This window comes from Sinocyclocheilus rhinocerous, unplaced genomic scaffold (assembly GCF_001515625.1).
Source record: "Sinocyclocheilus rhinocerous isolate Xijiao unplaced genomic scaffold, SAMN03320098_v1.1 scaffold59, whole genome shotgun sequence".
NCBI classification, from domain to species: domain Eukaryota; kingdom Metazoa; phylum Chordata; class Actinopteri; order Cypriniformes; family Cyprinidae; genus Sinocyclocheilus; species Sinocyclocheilus rhinocerous.
In genome coordinates this window covers 268,599-283,952 of record NW_015654075.1, presented here as the reverse complement: position 1 = coordinate 283,952, position 15,354 = coordinate 268,599, and the positions used below count along the sequence as shown (strand labels likewise).

The following is a 15,354-nucleotide window of genomic DNA, read 5'->3' as shown; positions in this document are numbered from 1 at the left end:
CACATCACGAGTAGACACGCCCCTTATTGCTGATTGGCTACAAGTTTGTTTTGCGATTCGGCCCAAATCAGTTTTCTAAAGTGTTTTTGAAAAATCACATACCCTGCCTTTAATTAAAAGAGAACAAAAGCAAAGCAGTCCTCAGATGCCATGTTCATTTTCAGCAGAGTCACAGAGAAGTTACAATCCCATGAAATTTACTCACTGACTAAACTGCACATATATGGGAGGAAAGCATACAGCAATTACATAATTTATATAAAAATGAATGGAATTCTGTTTATGTAAATGACTAAATTTATTAATTGTCAGAAGTTATTACTCCACCTGCATGCTGTCATTAACATAACTTCTCAGTTTGATGTTTGACAAGTTACTAAAAGCTGCGACTAGTTAGTTAATCTCTGCAAACATGCATTGTACTAAGGTGGTTAAGCAGCAAGTTGCATTATATGGAAAATGTATTGCCCTGACTATTTCAACTCTGAGGTGAGAAATCCAACCGTAAGAACGAAAACAAACAGAAAACACATTAACACATTCTTTAAATGTTTATTTTTCCACATACAAAAATTCCATATACAGAAGTCCCTAAAATTATAATGAAGTAGGTTGTCAAAATTATAAAAATGAAAAACCTGGCACCCTGAACTTCACAGGAAAATGAGGAGGTCAGATTTCAAAGGACCCTTGGACTTCAGTAGTGCTGATTCAGTGTAGTATAGGTCAGGACATTTCTGGATGGTATTCGTATCTTGGTGCTATTTAATATCACTAAGGGGTTACTAAATAGGAAGCAGGGAGGATACTACAACTGCATTGGAAAAAAATTTTTTTGGTAGCCGGTGTATTATCAGTCGTAACGGCTCTACAGAGGTATTGTTTGTGACCCTGCTTTTAAATGAAGATTACGTTTATACGACTCCACAGGGGGAAACTGTTGATCATAAATTGACTGGTCCTTGGTAACTATGTAAATATTAGACTATGCCCTCACAAACGGCAAATGGTCTGTATGAAGTTCAGCAACATACTAAAACGGTGTATTTTTCTCACACACACTTTTATATGCCACGTAAAGATAGTGTATGCTGACAGTGGCATGACTAAAATGGGTGTAGGGCATCGTTACAGGTAACCAAGCTGAATCAAAAGCAAAACACTTCCAACAAATGAAAAAAAAAAAGAAGCTAAATCTCACAAATAGAATTCTAACAAAGTTTTAAAGATCTCATATTTACTTTATACTGAAGGTTTAGAAAGAATACAGTTCTTGTAGTCACTTGATTGTGTATAAAACCAACAGTGTGAACAGTGGATCTTTTAGGATGTTGTTTACATCATCTTATATATACACACCCACACTGTTCACATACTCCACTAGGAAGAGGAAAGGAGGAGCACAGCACTGAGTTGTTAATATGTGCAGTCTCAATGACAGTCTCTGTAAAAACTAAATTTAAATGGACTACTGATACACATTTTAATTCTGCTGATTACTCAAGATAAGTAAAATTAGTAAATAGTTGTCAGAGGGAGAGCAAAAAAAGAAAAACAAATTTCAAATAAGAGCAACTGTGCACTGCTGAGATAATCTGAGACCGTAGATTGCAGACAGGTTAGTACCTGTCAGATTAAACATTAAATGTCAGTCAACAAAGCTTAAAGTAAAAGAGATGGGAGATTTTAAATAAACAGTAATTTTTACAGTACTTTTACAGTAATTTTAGCCTCATATAGCATTAATATTGAATTCCCAATACTAAATATTGAAAGAAAGTTTGTTGACATTGGTTTTGAACAGTACTGATTTGCTTAAAATCTTGACTGCATTTGGAAATAATTCATCAGGAGAGGACCTGTTACTGAACTGCTCCATTATAATTAATGGCATGGTGATGTGTCTCTTAACTTCAGCATGTGAGTTTACTGCATGCCTTACATCACAGCACACTTCTTCTCCTCTGATGGGGCATTTCCATCAACTTTTTCCATTTCCAGAATAATCCTCTTGAAAACCTCTACAGCTGTCTGTAAAATAAATGCTTTTAAAAAGTAGAACATATGCACAAATGTCCATACTGTACAGAAAACAAAAATGTGTACTGCAGAAATATGTCTATAACAAGTTTTGTAAACAACTGTAAAACAAGCAAAATTTCCTTATTCGAAAAAACCCCCCAAAAAACAAAAACGAAGTTACCTGATTTTCCTTAGCAGATGACTCCATAAAAGCGGCACCCCAAGAATCAGCAAGCTTCTTGCCCTCTTCTGGTTTAATCACTCTAAATAAAAAAAAGAGAGAAAGCATGAGATTGGAAATGCTGTGCCTACCAACTATCTCATTCCCTTTGCAGCTGCCCTTACTCATTTTGTTGCTGCATATACAGACAAAAGCACAAAAAGACATTACATCACATTGATGAATGTTAATAATGTTAATCTCGTTCATCCGTTACCTAAATGGCCCATCAATGCCTTACTTTAACACACTTGTTTTGAGAGGGTATCATTCAACTGTATGCCCCAAGGAAGCATTATCATGAGACCAGGCTTGCAGGCTCATGATATTAAGGCCAAATTATTAAGATTAGAAATTTGCTAAATCAATTGTGATTTTTAGTATATGCAAGCATGTCTACCACAGAAAACAAAAACTAAACATCAAAATTCATTTTAAAACTCTTTGTCAGGAGTAGGGCTGTCAAAATGGCTGAAAAACTAAATTCGAATTTTGTACATAAATATTATCAACATTCAAATTATAATAATGTACAGTATTTGAAAAATAATGTGTTTTTTGAACATTAAAGCATGTCAACATATTTTGTTACACCAAATACACAAAATAATGATCTTTAAAATAGCATCACAGGACCCCTTTAAAATGCATAATTTCAGTTAGGGTCAAGAAAAGCTTTTGGCTTCTCTCCTGAGGCCACAAGAGGGCCTCAAGCAAAATATTACTAATGCACGTTTATTCAAAGAATAAGATAACATGACTATCTGTGAAAAAAAGTGCATAATGTTTATGCACAATGTTTATACAAAACAGCATCATGTATGTATGCATAGTTTAATACAAAGGGCGGATGCTGCTTGAAAATGTGAAAATATGGATGCTGCTTGTTCATATTCAAACCTAAAGTTGTAGGTGGTTGCTAGAGTGTTGTTGCGGTTGCTAGAGTATTTCTAGATGGTAGGCCTGTCGCAATAATCAATATATCGACTTATCGCGCAATATATGTACATGACCTCAATAATTTTTGGTGACGCAATATATCGCCAATTATATTTACTTATAAATTAATGTCACCGTGTTTTTTACATTCCACTTGCACCAGTGTCTTTTGCAGCTTCTCGTACACAACGTGGTGTAGTCATGAGGTGCTAATTCAAATTTAAAAAATGCTTCTACAAAAAAGTTTCATCTGCAGATATGGCCTTGTTTAGGGATCTGTGCCTTTGTGCATACGGACATCTGCAGCACCGCATCTAGTGGCTTCAACTGGATAGGCTAACAAAAACAATAAAATGCAATGACACTTACATCGTCATCGCATCTCATGCACCACTGATAAGGCTGCCTCCTTAACGCACACCTAAAATTCGTGGATTTTTATTTTAAATTCGACGAATATTCGAAATTTGAATTTTTTTTTGACAGCCCTAGTCAGGAGCATATGATGATTGATTAGACAAACACCCTTTGAACTACAATAGGCTTGAAAAACCTTTTAAATGTAATTCAAAATGACAAAAGGCAATATGGCCTGGGTAAAAATTGATATCCAACAGTATGTCTGATGGCAAAAAAAAAAAAAGCTTTTTTTGACAGACTGTCAGATTGATGTGAGCATGTATGCCTGAGTAGTAGGGGGATTTGGGACAATTCTACCAAGTCTATGTAATGTACTGTTTTCTAAGTATTTTTCCCTATAAAAGTAAAATTAAACTCCACCATCATCATCATCAAAAATAGGGTTTAAGTGCTTGGTCCCTAAAACATGCAAAAGGGGAATATATAGTATATGCTTACCTTTCCATGTGAAGGTCTTTTTTGTTTCCAACTAGAACAGTAGGTACCCTGGGTAAATATGTAATATTTATGACTACATGTTTTATGACCTTGTGTAATATTTTAGACCATATGTTCACAAGTTTAAACCACACTTACTGTATCTTTCCAACCATATCAAGAAGCTTGTCATGTAGAACCTGCACAACTTCAAAACTGAAAACAGAGCGGATTGTTTACATTTTATTGGCCTCTGAAAAACATTCATATCAGTATCTAAGCCCTTACACTCAGAAGAAAAATAACACTTATCAGAATATGAGGTTAAAAAAAAGGTCCTTTTTCTCAGCCAATATTGAGTGTGTCACTAGTGTTATAGTATCTGCAATGGTTTTGACAAATATCAAATATTAGTAAAATATATTCAGTGTTTCCTACATAGTGTTTCGCTGGGCAAACTGAAGCCTGTCTAGAAGTTGCCATGTGTTCCCATAGACTTATGTAACAGAAAAGGTGATATAGGTGTTGTTTAAGTGACTACATAACCAGTCCAAAAACAAATATGATGCGTCACATTGTTTGTGTAAGCAGCATTTCTGTGTTATGCTGTTCAGACACTGGGAGTCATTACTGTGCATTTCTGCCGGTAAACTGCCACTACTCTCATCTGTAGTTGCTCAAGAGAAACTGAAATTGAACACATTCTCTCTCATGCAATTTAACATATTAAGACCTTCAGAGTAATGGAATAGAATGTTATTACATTGCTCAGTGAGACTGCTATAGGGCCAGAGTGGAATCGATTTTTCCAACCCAGAACACTGGTCAGTAATCCGCACCAGAACCATTATGATGGAAATGGGGCTTGACAGAGCCAGTGCTGATTCAATTTACATTTTTGTCCTATGCATTTATATCTATAGTAAGCTATAGTATATTATAGTATATCTATATAGCAAGCCAAATCATGTGGCAGTCATAGTGGTTGCAACCAAAACAGAAAATGTTTGATCAGTTCTCTTGCTATTGCATAAGTTTTTATTTTTATTCTAGTAAGATTAATTAGGAAACTAGTGCAACAGTTTGATACATGTACAGAGCAGTATTAGTACACATATCCATTAAGATTTAAAACGTTATCACACATTTGAAACAGAAATTAAGCTAATATTTCAGTCATAAATGGCATCAAAGCTGTAAACAAGAGATTATATCGTTTTAAATGATCTTGTCATTGTGCACATGGGCTAAAATACCTCTAAAGTATGTATAGATCATCGGTAAATTGGAGTGCAATAAATCGCTAGATCAGAGTCAATATATCCAGACTGAAGTAGCTTTGATTAAAGGTGCTATAATATTTTATCTCTCTAGAAGACCTGACTGAAATAACTGTATTGAGATTCCATGCTGATCTCTCTGACAGCATGTTTCTCTGTAATCAGTAAAATGAAAACCAACTTGAATTTGAAACAATATAAAGATGACAAACAGATGAAGTATTACAAATCAGTCTTAGTACAAATGAGTCACAATTGTCCGTACAAGCTTATGGTCAATGGAGTATACTCAACAATAATTAGGATTGTGTGTGAGATGCAGGCAGAAAAACAAAGCATAACCCAGGTTACAGTCAGAATACTGAAGAAAATAAAGATGCACAAAAACCCCCAGCAAGGTATATATAGATGAGTCCAAGAATAAAGAACGAAATAAAAAAAGAGATTACACAAGCATGCAAATGCATTATTGTCATTATTGTATTGTACTGTATTGCATTATTAAACTTAAAATCAAAACAGACCAAACATTTAAACATTCCAATTACAGTGCCTTCAATTTTTTCACGTTTTATGTTGCTGCCTTTTGTTAAACTGCTTAAATGTACTTTTTTCCCCACATCAATCTACACTCCATACACCATATTGACAAAGCAAAAACAGAATTGTCACAACTTCGTAAATTAATTAAAAATAAAAAAACTGAAATAAGTATATTGCATAAGTATTATATAACTAAATATTTAGCTGACGTTAGAACGAGCCGTTTTAGGGGGGCGTGGCAGAGTCTTAACTTTGATAAAGAATATCTCTTTGGTTTTGAGACTTTAGTCTTTGCAACTTCAGGGATCTTATCTATGCACAATCAGCTTGTAACACTCCAAAGAGAAAGGAAAACTTGAAATCGCATCATATGACCCCTTTAAGATGTGTGTGCCTTTCCAGATCATATCCATTCAATTGAATTTGCCACAGGTTAACTTCACTCGAAGTGTAGTGACATCTATAAGCAATATGAATGGTCCTGAGCTAAATTTTAACTGTCCCAGATAAGGGTATGAATACTCACGCAATGGAATCCTTTAAGTTTTTTATTTTTAATACATTTGCGTAGATGTTAAAAACCTGTTTTTTGCTCTACCATTATGGTGATTGGAGTATAGATTGATGTGGGAAAAAGTAATTTAAAGCAGTTTAGTATAAGGCAGCAATATAACAAAACGTGAAAGAAAAAAAAAATAAAGGGGTATGAATACTTTCGCAAGGCACTGTATATGACTAAGGAAAACAACCATAACAGTATAAGAAAGAAAAAAAAAACCTGACCTTTTCATTGAAGTGACAGAATACACCAGAACGTAACCATGAATATCCATAGAATGAGACTGGGGGAAAATGGAATACTCATCCTAAACAGAAAGGGGGAGGGGACAACTGGTATGAAAAATGATGGGGGAAAAAGTTACAGAAAGTTTGGGCTGGGGTGTTCTTACCTGTCCAGCTGTGTCAACCAACTGGAGATTGAAATCCTGGCCATTCACAGACACCATTTTATTAAAAGCTTAAAGGCAAACAGAAAAGATATATTCAATTGGGGATATCAGAACATTCAAAGGTAGTTTTGGAGCAACAATATTATAACAAAATGTCCACGATGGCTGCCGAGATATCACACAGCACACAAGCGGGAATTAAAAACTGAATAAGGAACAACAGATTTTGTTTTCTTCCAATTTTCCTATTTAGTTAACCTGACAGGTGTCACAATATAGCAGTCATTACTGATCACTTGATGAAAATAAAAATATGTTGGCAACACTAATAACACAATTTTAATTACTTCTTAAACAACATTATACTTAGCAGATAAGTGGTTCATTAACATTCATATGATTATAACAGTACATGAATCAAATTTTAATGACACTAATTTCTATTTAAACAACTAATGATCTGTTAAACATTATGTAACAATGTTTGTTAATGAATAATTAATGTTATTACACAAGTTATATATATGTTATGTATGCATACACAAAGGGATAAATATATAGCATTCAAATTTACATTAAATTTGCCAAAACATTAAAATAAATAAAGACATTTATATACATATATACATTTATACTAAACTAGAAAGTGAATACTAAACAAAATAATAAAAACAGTAAATGAAAAATAAACAAAAGTGGTTACACTATGTTGTTTAACAGATTACAGCACACAGGCTCATTTCAAATGCAAAGAGTCATAGTTTTCCCCAGAGAAATGCCAATGAGTCAATGGTCAGAAACAGCCCTGTCAACTCTCATACTTTCTTTCTACATTATATAATGATCTTAAAAACTTAGTAGCATATACTAATTGCAAGACACTCACTACATGTAGGCCTATTAGTCCATTATGGCATTTTAGAATAATGCAATCTATGAATGCTAGAAAAACAGTATATCAATAAAATATTCCAGTACTCACTGTTTTCAATAGTAGGGTCATAGGAATCTACAAATTGTCCTTCTACAAACTGTATCGTGAGGGAGGATTTTCCTGTTGTAAATAAATCAAAACAATTAGCAAAACAGTGTTTAACAATAATTAGTAACAAAAATGTGCCATCTATTATAAGGGTGTTAAATGACAAAGTAAAATAATAATCATAAATTATTTTATTATAACAGAAAAAATAATAACTAAAGTAACAGAAAGGTGTTGAGAAAGCTGCTGACTGATCAAGCCACATGTATATGCAGGTTAAGAACATGGCACTAACACAATGCATGTAAATGTGTAATGCATAGTGTGAACATCAGCAGAAGGTTTATTTAATTATTTATATTATTTGAATGATAGAAATAGCTGATAACAACAGAAATATAGCTTGCTGTCCTCAACTGAAATATGGAATCACTTTGCATTTGCATAAAGACAAAATGTAATCTGTTAACCTAATGGCACCAGTCAGCAAACAATACCACAAGAACTGCCACTTCAGAAGGCAATACACCAAATATAAAAGGATTTCAAAGGGCCGCCAGGTGTGCAAGATAAAGTTAAACAGAATTTTGTCAAATAAGAATATTATATACGTTAGTTCTATCGATATAGATTTACACTGCATTGCTGCAATTGAAAATGTAATTTTGAAATTTCGATTTAAAAAAAAAAAAAGGTATAGTAAGTATTCTTCAAGTTTTGTATTTTTTATCAGCCATCATATTAGGCTTATCCTTGATAATGACGAAAAACCAGTACTACACATCAAACAGATGATTAAACTAAACTTATTTATATGTGTTGACTCAAATGTAAGATCCATAGGTGCATTAAAATAGAGCGGTAGAGTAACAAACTTTGGCAGAGGCAAAAGGCAGCCTCATATTGGCCAGAAGGTGCAACAGGACGGCTTATTCTTTGTTGTCGCGCACGTCAATTTCACAAAACCATTAAAATGGTACAGTAAAAATGTCACATTCGACTCGACTCAGTATGTATTGTTTGAAAATCTTGATGGGGCATTAAACTGTTCATTAAACAACAGTGTCACATTTAACGTACCCTTGAAAATGACCGAGAATGAGCACTGTAAAGACCTTTATGGACACAGCGCCATCGACACGTTAATGTGAGTCGTAGAGTCATTTAAGGTGGAACAGAAAGCGGCAATAACTGGCGAATTACTAGCTAAAAAGGAACTGCCAACTCGTTACAAATCACTTCTGAGGCATAGCGAGATGTTACTAGAATTGCCAGATTGATTATATTCGAGTTTTCATTGGCAAATGATTGTAAATGATCGCGTGTGATCCTCGTTCGTTGAGATCCGCACGTTGCTAATTCCTGCCAGCACCATGCGCTTCTCCATTATGTTTCCAAATGCTGGTGCCCTGTTTGAAGTTTCTTTACAGTGTCGAAATAAATTAGTAAATTGACTTAAAGTGGCTGGACACCAGAGAACAGCTAAAAATGAAATTTACTATACAACTGTAAGAACTCTAACTTAGCGACTACATAACATCAAATACTTCCTACTAAAAAAAAAGTATATCAAACACTCACCAACAGAACGATACCCTAATACAGCAATCTTTCTGTATTTAGGTTGAGGCATTATTTGTGAATATCCTTTGAACGTCGAAACCAAAGAACTGGAGCTTAAGAAAGAAATAGTTTATCAAACATTAGAGGTCTATCACGTGATAACAACAAACTTTTCCACGCCCTCCAGAAAGATCTTCATCATTGTTTCTGTCGCATAAAGTAAACTTTTCGGTTTGTGTACGCCGTACAGTCAAAAATACTTTTCTTTGGAAGTAAACCTTTAGGTATATAGTGACGTCTTAAAACTACGACGAATGATCTAAAATGCTTATTCACTGCACTAGCGTGTCTTCTACTTCTAGGTTATATGGCGGTTGGCAAACCAACTGTTGGTGCACTTCCGCCCCCTACTGGGGTGGCGTGTTGCTGTACAAGGGGAATTATATACAGTGCTGCTTGAAAGTTTCTGAACCCTTTATAATTTTCTATATTTCTGCATAAGTATGACCAAAAACATAATTAGATTGTCACACAAATCCTGTAAGTAGACAAAGAGAATCCAATCCAGCGATGTTCTTTTTGGAGAGCAGTGGCTTTCTTCTTGCGACTCTGCCATGGACACCATGGTTGTTCAGTGTTCTCCTGATGATAGGCTCATAAACATTAACATTAGTCAATGTGAGAAAGGCCTTTAGTTGCTTAAAAGTTAGCCTGCAGTCCTTTGAAACCTAGTGGACTTTTACACGTCTTGCTTTTAGAGTGTGCTTTGTTAGTGGACCACTCCTGGGGATGGTAACAGTGGTCTTGAATTTCCTCCATTTGTACACAGTCTGTCTGACTGTGGATTAGTGGAGTCCAAACACTTTAGAGATGGCTTTGAAACCTTTTCTAGCCTGATGAACAACATCAACTCTTTTTCTGAGGTCCTCAGAGATCTCATTTGTTTGTGCCATGATACACTTCCACAAACATGACCAAACTTTGATAGATCCCTGTTCTTTTAATAAAACAGGGCACACACTGACACCTGATAGCCATCTCACTGATTAAAACACCTCTGAACAGATGGGTCAACTTTCAGGACTTGCATGAAAATCTGATGATTTTTTGGGTTATATTCATGCAGAAATATAGACAATTCTAAAGGGTTCACAAACTTTCAAGCAGCACTGTATATGAGAATATGTATATTATACTATATGAGAAAATGCCAAGTTAAAAAACTTTACTCATCTAGTTCAGAATGTTCTGTAATGTCCCACAATTGATAGCAAGAAGTTTTAGTTCTCCTCTGAGCTGGATTTTTCACATACCTTACATTTCATCAGCATATGCTCTTTTCTTAGTTTCTTAAAGTCCACATTTATTACAACAGCCAGAATCATGCTTTCCTATTATAAGGCTGTCCAATTCTAGCTGAGATATTATTGTATCATTCAGATCCAACTTCTTTTTGAATGCCAATAAGATTGTGCCTATTTTTCTTTTATGCCATCTCTCTTGGCACATCTTTCTGACAGCTACTTTAATTTATCCTTTGACTTCTGACTTATCTAATGATACATTTATGCTAATTTTGGATGTTTGTGAGTCTGCTTATATAGAATCGACCTCCTCACTCCAATGTGAGTACTGTCTCATAAAAAGACAACTGTAATTTGCATTTGCAAACCTTTGAAAATAGGTTAAGTGTATATAGTCCTAAAAAATAGGTATACTATAACTATTGCTGAATCCCTTGAAGCACACCTCATCCATGTTTTTAAAAAATACAGAAAAGACGTTTTGTGTGTGTGTGTGTGTGCATGTTTATGTGATTTATGAGGACACAAATTTGTATAATGACATGGATATTACACTGGTATTGTCACGGATCCTGTGCCTGCTCTTCAGTTCGCTCACCACCCGAGATCACCCGCTCATTACTATGGACTCTTGAACCACACAAACTGTTGCACTTCACCCCGGACTACATTTCTCATCATCCATTGCACTGATTACACCCACAGCTGCAACCAATTAACACATTTTATAAGCCATGGACTTCCTCTTTCTCACTGCCGAGTATTGTTTAGAGCAGTGTTTCTCAACCCTGGTCCTGGCGCCCCCGGCGCTCAGGACCAGGGTTGAAAAACACTGGTTTAGAGTATTGTTTAGTGTATATCGCTCACCTAGTGATAGCTACATTACGGAGCCAGTTTTCTGCCCTAGTTGTTAGTTCTTAGTAGTGATGGCGAGATGAAGCCTCATGAAGTATTGAAGCTTTTCAGCCAAGTGGTTTACAAAAGGGTTAATTTCTTGAGGCTTCATTTGCTCACAATACCACCTGGTGGCCAAAGAGTGTAAAACAAGCAGATACATTACAGATGACCTGATGTGGTCTGTGATACACTGTATTTTGCGCCAGTTAAGGCTTAGAAATAACGGTGAAGAAAAAAAAAATCAGTTTCCACATAGACTAATCTGTTTATATGAATATAATATGTATTTTCTAGTGGCATATAATGATTGTATAACATAATATAACATAACTGTGTAATAAACGTATTGGCTTGAAATGAATGGGGCTATCAAATGTGTGTAAATCAAGTCTTTGCTCATAATAGGCAGGAGGGCCAATATTATTAGTCTAGGGCCAATATTATTAGTCTAAAACTGGAAAGTGGCTGAGTTTAACAGGGCAGAGGACTGTGAATTTTCAAGATTCGAACCGCTTCCTGAACCAGTCTGGTCCAGACTGCTTACTTGTCATTTTTTATTCAATTCAAAGTTTGAAATCAAGTTATCTCGTGCTACTACACCAAAATTACCCCACTGTAAAATAAAAAAAACACTTGAGTGAGCAAAAATTAGTGAGATAGCTAGTTATAATGGTAATTAAACAATGTTTACATATGTATAAAAGCCTACATTAAAATCTGTCATATAAATTGGTCTCTTCATTAGAAATTAGCCTATACTGATTGCCACCATTGATGGACACAATTTTTTAATAATATTAAAAATATCTGTATGACATTATATTCTGCAGTTCTTCCCTGTTGTACCGAATATCTATACTTTTCAAATTATCATATCGAAGTTAGAAATTCAAATATTGTGACAAAATTAATTTTGTAGGGTGCCACAAGTTTGTTAAAATTTCCAAAGGGTGCCCCAACTAAAAAATGGTTGGGAAACACTGGTCTAGACTAGAGTCACGTCACATATCAGCTGATCATTCAGAGTCTCATCACATCACAGCTGATCTTCCAGAGTCACGTCACGTCTCAGCTGATCTACCAGAGTCACGTCACATCACAGCTGATCATCTAGAGTCTTGTCACGTCCTGTCTGTTGCACCCAGATTATCAAGGTTAGTCCTTTGGTATCCCAGTCTGGTATCCAGTGTGAGGGATGCACCGCTAGCTGTTCGTCCAGAGCCTCGTCACGTCTCAGCTGTTCGTCCAGAGCCACGTCACGTCACAGCTGACCTTCTAGAGTCTCGCCACGTCTCAGCTGTTCGTTCAGATTCTCGTCACGTCTCAGCTATTCGTCCAGAGTCACGTCACATCACAGCTGATCATCTAGAGTCTTGTCACGTCCTGTCTGTTGCACCCAGATTATCAAGGTTAGTCCTTTGGTATCCCAGTCTGGTATCCAGTGTGAGGGATGCACCGCTGGTGTCTGCACGTGCAGCTGGTATCCCCAAACCCACTCACTCTAGCCCTCCTGTCCCGGAACTGATTCCCCTGTCTGAAGTGCTTCCCATGATACGGATTGCTTTTTGGTGTGTTTGGGCTGCATACACCATCACAGAATGCTGCAGAAACTCTTGAGGTAGTGGCACTCACTGCTGTGTTCCCTGAAGTGATGGCGTCCGCTGCAGTTTCTCCAGAGGTGGCGGCGTATGCTGCAGAACCTCCCGAGGCGGCGGTACTTGCTTCAGCTCCTTGCGTGGTGGTGGCGCCCAGCAATGCACTCTCAGCCTGTCGTGTCATGGTCGAAGAGACCATTATTGAACCTTCCCTGTTTCCTGATGTTACTGCTGTAGAACCTCCAGAGGTGTCAGTGTTTTTCACTTATCAGCTCTCTGCCTGTCCTGTCACGGCTATGGAGGCCGTCTGTGAACCCCTTGCCTGTCCTGTCACGGCTATTGAGGCCCCATTAGTCCAGTCATGAGTCCAGAAGATGTAAATGCACCCCCTGTCTGTCCTGTTAACCCTGTCACTTCCATAGAGACCATTCATGAACTGTCTGCCTGTTTTGTTTCCCCAAACGTGTCTGCTGAACTGTCTGCCTTGCCAATCCTAGTCTGTAAGCCTGTTTATGAAATGTCTGCCTGTCCAGTTTCAGTTAGTGAGCATGTTTATGAACTGTCTTCCTGTCCAGTTTCAGTCAATAAGCCAGATTTGGAACTGTCTGCCTGTCAAGTTTCAGTCAGTGAGTCGGTTTATGAACTGTCTACTCAACGTGACATACATTAACATCGGTGTTAATTCAGCGGTAGAGTTACTCTCACGGGAGTCAAACAGTGCCTAATTACTGAACTAAGTTATGTTTTGTGCTAATACTGTCAAAACACAAAAGGTTTATGTATAGACTCAGTTGGTTATGTCTATAATGAAAGTAAAAAACTGAGAGAAACGAATGCCTGTATATTAGATGCGTGCAGGTCTTAAAGGGACAGTTCACCCTAAAATTGTATTTCTGTCATTATTTATTCACTCACATGTTGTCCCAAACCTGTGTTAATTTCTTTCTTGTGCTGAACACAAAAGAAGATATTTTGAAGAATCTTGGTAACCAAACAGTTGCTGGTCCACATTGACTTTTAGTTCAAGAACCTAACATCACTACTTAGTCTAGTCTAGTCTTGTCTTGTAATTGCCTGTTATCTGATTCTTGCCTGTGTATCTTGGATTTATTTTATTTATTTATTTAGTAATTTAGCAGACGCTTTTATCCAAAGCGACTTACAAATGAGATTTGTAGATGGATTTACCCTTTGCTTTTCTGTTTCAGACTGTGTTTGCACCTCGCCTGGACTATTGCTCTCTCTTTCTCATTAAATTATCAACACAACGCAGAGTGAAGGTCCAGACCGGTCACACCTGTTTTATGACCACGCCTTTGAATAAACCTTTGCAGATGGATCCACACATCTCACGTCCCGTTCGCCCCGTAACAGGTATAACAACATAAACGTGTTTTATGAGGACATTTCCTGACTCAGTTTGTACAGTGTAAAACCATTATGCCTATGGAGAGTCCCCATAAAACATAAAAACCAACATGTGTTTTTGTGTATTTGGTTATCAGTAAATAAAAACAAACAAACAAAAACAATGCAATCGATTTTTAGCAAACACTTATTGTCACAATCCCTCCCTGTGTTTCCTGTCTGTGGTCATGGACTCTTCAGTGTTGCTTTGTTCACCTCATGTTTCACTGCTGCTCTGTTCCCTTGTTTGTTGCCATGGACACTCATTGGACCACACCCATCTCCTTGTTAGTTTCCTTGGTTACTCATTTTTCAATTGGTTCAGCTCAGCTTATCCTTGTGGTTCTCTTGTGCTTTGTGAATTTTCTGAATAGACTAGAAAACTTTGTTGGCATTAGTGCAAATTCTGAAAAAACAGAGGTGTTAATTATCAGACCTAAAACCTCCACATGTAATTACCTAGAGCACTGTCTAACACTTGATGGCTGCTTGTCAGGGTCTGGCGTCTGGTGTTCTCCCTCTCACCACCAGAGGTCGCCATTTCCCATCCTCCCGGACTCCTTTTCCGTTACCTTGACTCCACACACCTGTGCACACACTCACAGACACACACAGCTGTTGCCCATCCTGACCTCGTCTGCTGCACCCAGTACCTCACGCCCGTTCCTGGAGCATCGGGGGCTGGTACGCAGCGTGCAGGAACCTCCGCTGATGTCGGCGCGAGCGGCGTGGTCTGCTCTCAGTTTCCCCGAGGCAGCGGTGTCTGCTCTCAGTTTCCCCGAGGCGGCGGTGGCCGCTCTCAGTTCCCCCGAAGC

General features: G+C 37.0%; 1 protein-coding gene across 1 annotated transcript; it reads right to left on the bottom strand.

The window, feature by feature from the left end:
- Nucleotides 1-764: 764 nt before the first annotated feature.
- On the bottom strand, nucleotides 765-9,704 carry LOC107716896 (GTP-binding protein Rheb-like). The gene is made up of 8 exons (XM_016523510.1): nucleotides 9,355-9,704; nucleotides 7,774-7,845; nucleotides 6,792-6,859; nucleotides 6,625-6,707; nucleotides 4,178-4,234; nucleotides 4,040-4,087; nucleotides 2,204-2,285; nucleotides 765-2,031 (listed from the first exon to the last, which is right to left on the bottom strand). Exons 1-8 carry the CDS (start codon nucleotides 9,404-9,406, stop codon nucleotides 1,939-1,941), a joined length of 555 nt encoding a protein of 184 aa, XP_016378996.1. The 5' UTR covers nucleotides 9,407-9,704; the 3' UTR covers nucleotides 765-1,938.
- Between the last annotated feature and the right edge of the window lie 5,650 nt (nucleotides 9,705-15,354).

Excerpts from the sequence above, each read along its gene's own strand:
- LOC107716896 (XM_016523510.1), bottom strand. The coding sequence starts at position 9,406 with ATGCCTCAACCTAAATACAGAAAGATTGCTGTATTAGGGTATCGTTCT. Across the intron at positions 7,846-9,354 it reads ATTAGGGTATCGTTCTGTTG|GAAAATCCTCCCTCACGATA; the intron begins GTGAGTGTTTGA and ends TATTTACAACAG. Across the intron at positions 2,032-2,203 it reads CATCTGCTAAGGAAAATCAG|ACAGCTGTAGAGGTTTTCAA; the intron begins GTAACTTCGTTT and ends TTTATTTTACAG.